This window comes from Limulus polyphemus, unplaced genomic scaffold (assembly GCF_000517525.1).
Source record: "Limulus polyphemus unplaced genomic scaffold, Limulus_polyphemus-2.1.2 Scaffold6566, whole genome shotgun sequence".
NCBI lineage: Eukaryota > Metazoa > Arthropoda > Merostomata > Xiphosura > Limulidae > Limulus > Limulus polyphemus.
In genome coordinates this window covers 2,554-13,604 of record NW_013672176.1, presented here as the reverse complement: position 1 = coordinate 13,604, position 11,051 = coordinate 2,554, and the positions used below count along the sequence as shown (strand labels likewise).

The following is an 11,051-nucleotide window of genomic DNA, read 5'->3' as shown; positions in this document are numbered from 1 at the left end:
TCACGTGACCCTGATGTCGTAACACAACATTAGCTTCAGGACTGCAACTCTGTTACTCGGAACAGACCTTTAATTTACACAGCCAACCGGATTCTTTAAGATATACAGTAGTAGCTTTTCCTTTCTAAAACAGTGTTTAATAACTTCCTTTATATTAACACCATGGAAAGTATATTAACAGTTTCTTGTAATCACCCCCATGCAATCGGTAGAACTGTATCAAGCATCTTTATTTATGTTAATTGCTTAAACTAATATCACATGATGCTAAACGCTCTTTAATTAGGAGAACTTCATAATATTTAGCTAATTTGTGCTTTAAAATTGGAAATAAATAATTAATAATAACCGTCCACCAGTATGATTCTTTTGAAAACTTCAGCTAGAAATTGCTAATCTAGTTTGTTTGGCCTAACCAATACTCTTGTATCTGCACGTTCTTTCACCCTATAGTTTTGCTGCTCTAAATTAGCCGTCTTTAATCCAAATGATAAAAACTAAAAGTGGTCTACTTTTACTCTTAGGCGAAGCTGTCCTAAATATTTTAGACCAATAGCTCATGTGACTTTTTGCGCAAAGATTTTGTTCAAAATTGGGCAGTTTTTCTTGAATAGCTTTGCACACATGCTTATATTTAGAGCAAATTTGACACCTAATTGTACGTTGTAAAGATCTATCAAAGTACCAAATTTGAAAAAAATCCATAAAAGTTGAGTTTGTCTTTCTATCAAATACATTTTCCGCATTTTCAGTGCCAAGAAAACAAAATAGGAAGAACTTCAAACAAAAGTGGACATTTTATATCTTCTGTATTTCTCAATGGAGTGCCTTGAAATTTGGTGTGTGAAGTAAGGGTCCAGTAGAACACATTCACTGAAAATATGTGATAGTTTGGATTACTACAGTCTGGGCTACAGAAAATGGAAAATCGCTAAACTATCACTCTGCTAATAACATACATTGCGTCCTGCAGGTTGTTTTGGCTGCATGACACACTTCCGTGTGGTTTGATTTGAATTTCGCGCAAAACCATCCCTAATTTAGCAGTGAAAGATTAGAGGGAAGGCAGCTAGTCATCACTCCCACCGCCAACTCTTGGGCTACTATTTTACCAACGAATAGTGGGATTGACCGTTACATTATAACGCTCCCATGGCTGAAAGTGCGGGCATGTTCGGCGTGATGGGGATTCAAACCCACGACCCTCAGATTGCGAGCGCTCTAGCCACGAAGCCATGCCAGACCCCCTTTTTTTTCAAGTAGAAACTGGTTTACCGACAAGTATTATATAATAGACCTACTAATAACAGCAGATTTGTACAGGAAGTAGGAGAGTAATCCGAATTCTATAACTTGGCTGAGTTTTCCTAGTGAAATAATGAGACAAGGAAAGTTTGACTAAATGAACAATCTTTATTACAGAACAGACAAAAAGAAAACATAATGTGCATACTTGTTCCACAGCTTTCTTCTGTCAGTACAGGCTTTCGTCACGAACGATTATATTAAGGTTTTCTTTACACGAAAAATTACAGGTAAAAACTGAACCAAGAAAGCATCCTGAATTCAACTGGTAAGCTCCGTTTCTTTGATAAGTCGATAGAATCACCTCGTGATCTTTGTTTTCCCAGAAAATTGGTTGGCTGTAACGTTCAGACACTGTTAACTCGGCCAGCAAAGGATATTACAGTCGCCAATCCTTTTAATCTGGACCTATATGTTACTGCAATATTCTCTCAGCCAAAATAGACATTATCTACTCTGGAGAACAAAGAAACAAAGCAACTAGACCAAGGTAGTCTCAAAGAGATTCTGGACTATGTGTTTATGATAAAACTTCATATAAACTGAATACATGAATTTTTTTAAATTCCTATATGACTAAAACAGATAGTAAACTTATAATATGCGTGAATACTACACGTTCAAGTTTTACGTTTTGATAAAACATTACTGAAGAAACAATTATGAAAAAGTTGTTAGTGGAAAATTTTGTAATAAAGAAACAAAGTTATAACCACAAGGTTACTCCATGCGAACAAATTGTAATGTTTTGATCCCAAACATTTCATAGCTCTAAAGAGCACTGCTTGTTTTTTTGGAATTAAGCACAAAGCTACACAATAGGCTATCTGTGATCTACCCACCACTGGTATCGAAACCCGGTTTCTAGCGTTGTAAGTCCACAGACATACCGCTGTGCCACTGGGGGCAAAGAGCACTGAAATTTCTATTTATATAAATTGAATTATGCACTGGTTGATAGAGAAGAACTGACGAAAATAACGTATCTCTAGCATTTCACTTTTAATGGTTTATCAGAGTTTACAGCTTTAAAATGAAAAGAACAACAACAAACAGACACTGTGTAACAAAATGTGTAAAGTTCCTAAAACACATTTTATACTTTTTCAGCAAAAACCTATGATTTCATAAAATATATATATATATATATATAAAGCTAAGAAAGATAATGGATATATAGAATAGATTTTCATTTTGGCCTGTTACAATTGCAAGTAGCTATACTTCAGAAAATATTGCGCCTACTATACTGCTATTGCACTCTTTACTTAATTCTGACCCTTTACAATTAAACAGTACGTATTTTTACGATGGCTGAATAAGGACGCAAGTTGACTAAGCAGTAACTCAATTGTAACCTAGTGCAACTTTTGATCATTTGAACTGAATTATAAGGACGGACACAAAGGATGGAGAAAGTAAATGTTCATATAATGCACTGAGGGAAATGTTTTGTGAATTTTCTTTACAGTTCCATGGATTATTTTCGGGCCATTAACTATTAAATAGATAAGCTTCACATGCTAGAGAATGTTCGTTGGTTTCAGAATTTTTGAGCAAAACTATAAAAAGGGTTATCTGCGCTTAGCAGATAATTTTGAACTGACAAGTTGAAGAGAATGTAGTTAGTCAATAGCACCCACCATCAACTTTTGAGCTACTCCTGTCTGGCTGAGTTGGTTTTTGTTTATCATGCCAGTTTTTTCAGTTTAAAATCTGACGGGGACGCTCGTGATGGGAGTGAGGGGTTGTACACGGAAAATATCGAATTTAGATCATACGTGGAATTGTTTTTCTTCCAACCAACGACCATTATCGGACTTATGGCTCTTCAGGGCGGCGGTATTTAAAAATCAAATGCTTGGAGACTTAGCAGGGAGTACCCCGAGAAAACCCACTTTCACTGATCAGGAGCCGAATAACCTACCTGACCAGTGCCCGTCCTGTATGATGCTGAGGCAGAGCGATGAAGGAGGAAGGAGTGATAGGCGTAATAGTGAATTAGTGGAGTAGTAATTTTCTTGGTGAAAATAAGTCTGAAGGAAGTTGGTTGGCTGAGAGTAACTCTGGCAGGGTGTGAGTCTTTCTTCATCCTCACTGGTTCAAGGGCGTCGGAAGAAAGAGAAGTTTACGAGGGGTTCGTCTTTAAGTGTCAATCTGCAGGGAGCTAGGCGAGTTGGATGAAAGGTGGTCGATGAAAGGCTCGGGAGGCAAAGGACGGAGTCGTTGGAGAGTGCTTACCGAAGGAATGTTGTCGTTAGCGTGTCAGTCCGTCTGTCCGATCCATGGTAGATATTTTGGTCATGTTTCTTTCAGTCCCCGAAGGGACCTGAAATATAACCAGAGGCGGTCAGAAACTTCTGTTTCTCTTCACCCCACTTCGTGGCCAATTGATAGGAACGGATAGATATTTTAAGTTAATTTCGCTAAGATTTAAACTTGTCACGTAATGAGATTCCTCAAGCCATCCGGAAAATCCGCAAATAATTGTTTGCGTGTGATTTGACCGTCCCTTTTATGGCACAGCCATGGGCCCCAAAGTATGGAGTGCGTTTCTGTATAAACAGGTTATCAATCACGAATCCTAGGATTAACATTCCAAAAACTTAATCACTAGACCACGCCTAGCCCACTAGAGAATGAGAGGAATTATTTTTTTTTTAATTCTTAAGTCACTTCAAGAAAGCCTCCTGGTGGCTCAGCAGCAAGTTTGAGAGTTTATTAAGCTAAATTCAGGGTTCATTATTCATGTAAAATACAGTTCTGTTGTTTACTTTGTGTTTGAAAAAAAAGAACAGAAAAAAATACTTCTGAATGTGTGCACTTGTAATTTGAACAGCATATAAATAACACGATAGACATGTTAAACAAGATAAATTAAAAATAATATAGCACGATAGACATGTTAAACAAAATAAATTAAAAATAATATAGCTTTGTAACTGTTTTAATTTCGGCTGATTGGTGCTAACTGAATACTGTTAAGGTGCGTCTATACATAATGTTGAACCGCAAATTCAAAACGTTTTGAAATAAATGCTTTTATATCCATCCGATACAACTGTATCCTCCTCCCTTAGTTGCTAAACGGTACGTCTGAGGGCTCACACTGCTACAAACCTGGTTTCGATACTCGTGGTGGGGACAGCACAAATAGTCTAATGTGTATCTTTATGATTAACAACAAACAAAAGACAGCTGTATTGGTTAGACCGTTAGATATTTGAGGATGGAAAATATTCATTGCCGAATACACTACAGCCATAACTGAAAACTATAACATTTCATAATATTGAGGAATGACTAAAGCAACCCATAGACTTTATTGAATGTCATTTTGGAAATTCCGCTTTACTTTCAGAAAGAATTTTCCAGAAATACTAGTCATACAAGTTTGCCCACACTTGGGCAATAGTCTTTAACCGAAAATGTCTCGGGTGACAAAGCTAAAACTTTGTCTCTTTGCTGCAACCATTTATTTCCCCGAAAGGAGGCCGAAAGCCGCCTGGAGGGATCACCTGTTTTAAATACTCGCACCACTATACAGTAGCGTGTTGTCTGTCAGTCAGTTAGCAGACACTAATATGAAATCACATAATGGACACTTAACATTGCAATTTGTACTGTCGTGACGTCAGTAAAACAAGGAAGCAATGGCTGCGTTTGTGAGAAGTGTCTACTTCTTAGCAAAAGAAGAAATCCCACATACTACGAAGTATTAACATTTTATTTCTCATCTTCTTATGCAACAAGGCGACTCTCTGAAGCAATGGGTGGAAAATCAGAGCGACCGTTCGACATATGTAAGCAAAGCTACAGCTTGCGATCTGCTGACCTGCATTGCCGAAGTTATAGATGATTGTGACGCCTCGGAATTGAATACTAAATATTACTCTATAATGGCTGACGAATCGTCAGATATCAACAGTGCGAGCCAGTTGTCAATTTTGATTCGCTATATGGCTGACTGTAGTGAAATAAAAGAAAAATTATTGAACATAACTAATCTAGCAAAAACTGATTCCGAAACCATTACGAGTTCACTTGACAGAGAGTTAATGAAAAAGAACCTGGATTACAAGGAAATAATTTATTGTGGTTTCGATGGTTCCGCCAGTTTTTCAGGAAAAGTAAGTGGTGTGCGTAAGCGACTTTTAGAGAAAGCAGGAGGGAAATTTCTTATGTACATTGTAAGGCCCATCTTTTATCTTTAGCCTTAACCAGCACTAGAAATAAAATCGTGTCTGTGAAGAGGGTTCTTCATGTCATCAAATACATATATTCATTATTCCACAAGTCATCAAAGCGTGAACGCGTGTTGCACGAAGCTCAGAGGGCATTGGAAGAACCTGAACTAAAAATTCCAGAATTAGTCGAAGTGCTGTGGCTCAGTAATTACATGGCCAGGTGGTTAGGGTGCTCGACTCGCAATCTGCGGGTTCGAATCCCCGTCCCACCAAACATGCTCGCCCTTTCAGCCGTGGGGGCGTTATGATGTGACGGTCAATCCCACTATTCGTTGGTAAAAGAGTAGCCCAAGAGTTGGCGGTGGGTGGTGATGACTAGCTGCCTTCCATCTAGTCTTACACTGCTAAATTAGGGACAGCTAGCACAGATAGCCCTCGTGTAGCTTTGCGCGAAATTCAAAACAAACAAACAAACAATCAGTAATTAAAAATCTGTTCATGTCATCTTAACTTGTTACTGTTCTATTATGATGGTCTGTGAGCACCTAAACAAAGATGGTTCAGATTTAGCATCGTTAGAAGGAGGTATCTTGGTGGAATTGGAAAAATCTAATTTTATTGTTATCCTAGTAGTTTTGGATGAGGGTTTCTGTGCAGTATGTAATCTCAGCGAAGTTTTGAAAAAAGAAAACCTAAAACCTGTTCTCAGTTCCTCAGCTTGTGGCGTCGACGATAGCATATTTGAGAGATATAGGGACTCAGTGTGTCCATTTAAGTAAAGAAAATTATATTGCTATAGCTGTCGTAGATCTCAAAACAAAGGCTTCTGACGTGACGTTGATTCTTTAAAATGAGCCAGAAAGTCAAAACCTTCAAAAACGTTAAAAAAATTGTTGACACTGTGATTGAACAAATGGAAAACCGATTTAATGAGCAAGCGTTCATCAACGTATGTGTTTCCTTTCAAACAATCCAGTCAGTGTGCAGTTTGACATATGATGATGTGAAGAGATGATGTAGCTTTTTTGATGGGCTGGATGCTGATGCCGTGTAGGCTGACTTGAACTCCTCCTTCAAGTACGTTGCAAGGGAGCAAAAAGATCAAGATAAAAAATGTTTTGCTTTATTTATGGAAAGCAAACATCAGTAACGACAATTTTAAAAAATTAACTGAATGTCTGATGGTGGTGCCAGTTTCGACTGTTGGAGTTGAACGTTCTTTCAGCGGCACGAACCGTATTTTAAATAAACTGAGAAACTGGATGGGACAAGACATGCTTCAAAGCTACTTGAAAATTAGCATCGAGGGGCTTAATGTACTTTCAGACACCTTGTTGTCAAGGGTTATCGACTTATATGCACGAAAAAACCAAGACGTGTTCGTTCTCCCTAAGACCGTCTGAACGTACTTTCGGTGTTTTTTGCAAATTCGTAAAAATTACATTTAAATATCATAACCAATAATATTAATAAGACATATCTCTGTACATTTGTGGATTCAAGTATTTTTCATTTTGTCAAATTTAAATTTACCCCCCTCCCTCCCCACTGGAAGGGGAAGTCTGGATTTATCTCTGATGCTGGAGTAGAATATTTTGTTTTTTGCCACATTGCAGCCTTCTCTTCTATCTAAAGCTCCAGAGATCTTTGTTTATTCATAAATTTTCATGACTGCTTTAAAAACATGGCGGTTATTTTACATTCGGTTAACGCCATTTGGTAACTAAATGTGATAACATTACATATATGAAGAGTTGGCGTAATTCCGTTTGAAGTGATTTTATGTGTTTGAATCACTCATCTACTTTTGTCTAACGAGACAGCAGTAGTTTACGAATTTACAATGCTAAAATCCGGAGTTCGATTCCCCGCGGTGGCTGCAGCAGATAGCCTAATATCACTTTAATTTAAAACAAAAAATTTGTTTTTTCTCAACTTTAGAGCACGGCTATTCCTAATTTTGAACTGATAGACTAGAAGAAGACAATTAGTCAACAGTACCCAACGAGTAATCCTGTCTGGAGGAATAGTGGAATTTGTCCAAGACCTCAGAACGTACTCATATACACAAAGTTTTCTTTTTTCTGCAGCATCGGGATACAACCTCACTATACGGTAGATTTCAAACTACCAGTTTGCAACAGATTAATATTTAATACTTTTATATAAATAGTCGGTTTTTAATAGTCTTTCGACATGATAAAACAGTGGAATTGCTCGAGTTTCACTAGTAATAAAACCACGTTGAAGTTTAAAGGATGTTTTAAGAGCCGGACGCGGCCTATCGGTTAAAGTTCCAGACTGTGAAACCGATGGTCCATGGTTAGCATCCTGTTGCTGCAAATGTGCGTTCAACATTTTGGGATCGTGGATTCGTTATAAAAGTGACGGTCAAATGTCACAATTCTATTAGAGTATTCAAGAATTGGCGGTTGGTAGTGTTGACTAATTGCCATCTATCAGTCCAAATTTAGGGAAGGCTAATGAAGATAGTCCTTGTGCATTTTTACGTGAATACCTGAATCAACCAAACAAAGAGCTTTTGAAAAAATGATAGTAATAAAAATGCTCCCTTCCCCGGTAGCTCAGCGGCAAGCATGGGATACTTTAACGCTAAAAATCGCACTTCGATCCTTGCCATGGCCAGAACACATTTTGTAGCTTGACGCTTAACTTAGGTTTGTCCAAATAAACTGTTTAGCGTTCTTCGTCATGTGCTTTTCAAGCCCTTTGTGTAATTGATATCTTATTCAATGTTACTGCAATTGTTAGAAGCTATTTTAAAAATTTTTTTTTCTATTTATTTAATATACCACCAACTTTCATCTGAGTCATCTCCTGAGAACACTTTATTAACTCCTTGAATAAGTCAAGTGTACCAGTATCTGGCATGAGGTGTTTTTTATCTGGATATTAAGTTTTGTTTTCCGCCCTTTCTTTAATATTAATAAAAACTTGTTCATTTACTCAATAGATACTGAACACATCACAGGCCTCAGGTTATAGAAGTACTAACGATTTTTTAGCTTGATAAATCCTTTCAAACAACCCAATTTAGCAGAAGTGCTTTTAAAAAAAGGCTAACGTGTTTAAAACAAGTTTATGACTATGTGATTTTATGGAGGTTTTTGTCTAGTCTTGATTATACAACTTCAAATGAAAAACTTGAATTTCTTTCACTAATCGCAAAATACGTAACAAAATTCAGTATTCAGTTACTTCGGTCGTTGGAGATGAAGTAAACAGAATAATAAATTAAGATACACCACTACTTGAGGTTAAAGGTGATCAGGACGTCCTGTAAATCGCTTGACGATTCAACCAAACAGATCGAGAATATCATAAAACATCAATCTCTTCACGTACAGTCTGAGTCTCGAGTTCCTTGAAGATTGGCCACTCTGTTTACGAACATATGACATAGGTTTTTTCTTTCTTATGTAAACATTCTCGTATGAGTTCACATTTTCTAGAATAAGGGCTTGCTTTAGATGATCAGGTTTCACAATCGAAAAAGTGTTTCATTTACGATAAAACGTCTGGTTTCAGCGTCAAGAAGTCGACAGTATTTATACCATGCGGAATAGAATCTAATAAACGTCAAGAATTATGTGCAAAACACATAAATTGTTATATAGTATAAAGTTTTCAAATCAATAAAATATATTCTAACACCAACTTTTTTATAATTAAAATTAATAGACGTTATACATGCGACACACATAAGTTAGATATTTTTTTCGTAAACTTTTTAATTTCCCCAAGCAACAACAAAAAAATAAAAATAAAAAACGAAGAAAAAAGAAATCTCATAACATTGGAATTTTAAGCACTAATTATGTTTTACAGTTAAGTCAGTTTTATAACAAATATATTTTAAGATAAGAACTAGCTATCTTAATGCATATATTCGCTGCAATATTTCTAAGAGCATATTTTTATTATAAAAATTACAACCACAATATACAGAAGAAACATTCTTAACATCAAAATTTCGGCTTCTGCTTTTCTCAAGAGTTAAGTAAGTTGCAAATACCAAAAAAAGTAGGCACTTAGTCGTTGAAACAGAAACGTTAGGTATCAATAAAGTTTTCTTCTGGATTTTGTGGTTGTGATTTCTGTAAATTGTAATGAATTCTAACCTTTAGTCTGCATTTAAACATCTGTGCCAGAATTATTATTACTTTCTGTTGCGCTGAACCTTAATGATAAAATCTTAAATAAATAGCGTTCGTTTGTTCTGGGAATGTCTTGGAAATTAATCCTCTTCGATCAATCGCAACATAAGATTTGAAAGATACAGCACTTCACATTGCACATATTTGCAATTGATTGTCTTATACGATATCAAACACTTACCATAGTTTCCGTATCTGTTAATGCATCACTATCACTCACGTCACAAGTAAAAAAAGACATTTCTTAAGAGCAGTGAATTCCTAATTTGGTAACAAACTGTTTCATTCCGCCCTACAGTATTTCATAATTAAACAGAACATTTTTTTCTTGTTAAATTTTTCTGTATTAATAGAAGCATTCTTTTTCAAATGATCTTTCTCAAAGAAGTTTAATATTGTTGTTAATTGTTTCTGGACACACTGATAGAGAATAGCCCATGAATACTCCAAAAGACAGAGCTTAAGTTAAAAGCAAAGCTGTGATTTCGTTTAGAAGTTTCTTTATATATGTATATATAATTTCCAATATAAAAGTAAGTTCATACTAAAGTTAAGAGGTCGCCAAATACGAAAATCAAATTTGTAAATTACTCACTCGTTGAGGTGCTTAGATGTATAAGAATTCCAATGGCGGAGAGGTAAATAGTTCGTGCTGTTTTTCTCCAACAGGCTGACATCTTTAGTTTATCACAATTTAAAGATTTCTTTCTTTTTTTTCCAAACAGTCCCACAACTGCTATATATCACAAATAAATACCAATAACACAAAGTTGGGTACTAAATAACTTGTTTTAACGCTTCCCAAAAGTGATAAGAAACTTAACAGCCTGGATTCTTCGTTCCCCAATGTTAATTTTTGCTTTTAAATTTCAAAGACTGCATAACAATTTCACCTTTTTTTTTTCCTACCGCGTAAATTAAAAGTTTTAGAGCTAAAATTTGTATGAAAAGTAATTTTTCAATAAATATAACTTCAGTTTAAAAACTAATAAACGTCCTTTGGTGTCGTATTTAAAACAAACTGCACGTGGAATTTCGCACGTGCTGGGGTTATAAGCGACCTCCACGAAGTAATCTTACCACAAACAAGTGAGGGTAAAGCACGGTCTTCATAGGTTAGAGACATCTATCGGAGACCTTAACGGCTCGAACTATGAACTGCTTAACGACAAACACTCTCTAATTCACTAGTACGTTTTCGCTTTTATAATGAACTCTTGAATATATCCCAAAATGCGCCTCTCAGACACAGTTTAATTACATAGCTTTGGCCTGTTCTTAGGTCACGAAGCATTAATACGAATCATGAAATGCGCTGTCGCACACGAACATAGAATGTTTTGTGTTCTAATATAACTCCACTCAATAACTTGGCTTATAG

General features: G+C 36.2%; 1 protein-coding gene across 1 annotated transcript in view; it reads right to left on the bottom strand.

Annotated features, from left to right (window-relative positions):
* Positions 1–10,814, bottom strand: part of LOC106473859 (fibulin-1-like) — a gene marked incomplete at its 3' end in the record, with an annotated part of 48,430 nt that extends 37,616 nt beyond the window's left edge. Inside the window, exon 1 of the mRNA XM_022402255.1 lies at positions 10,266–10,814. Within this exon, the coding sequence (XP_022257963.1) occupies positions 10,266–10,347 (82 nt within the window). The remainder of the gene's footprint in view (positions 1–10,265) is intronic.
* Between the last annotated feature and the right edge of the window lie 237 nt (positions 10,815–11,051).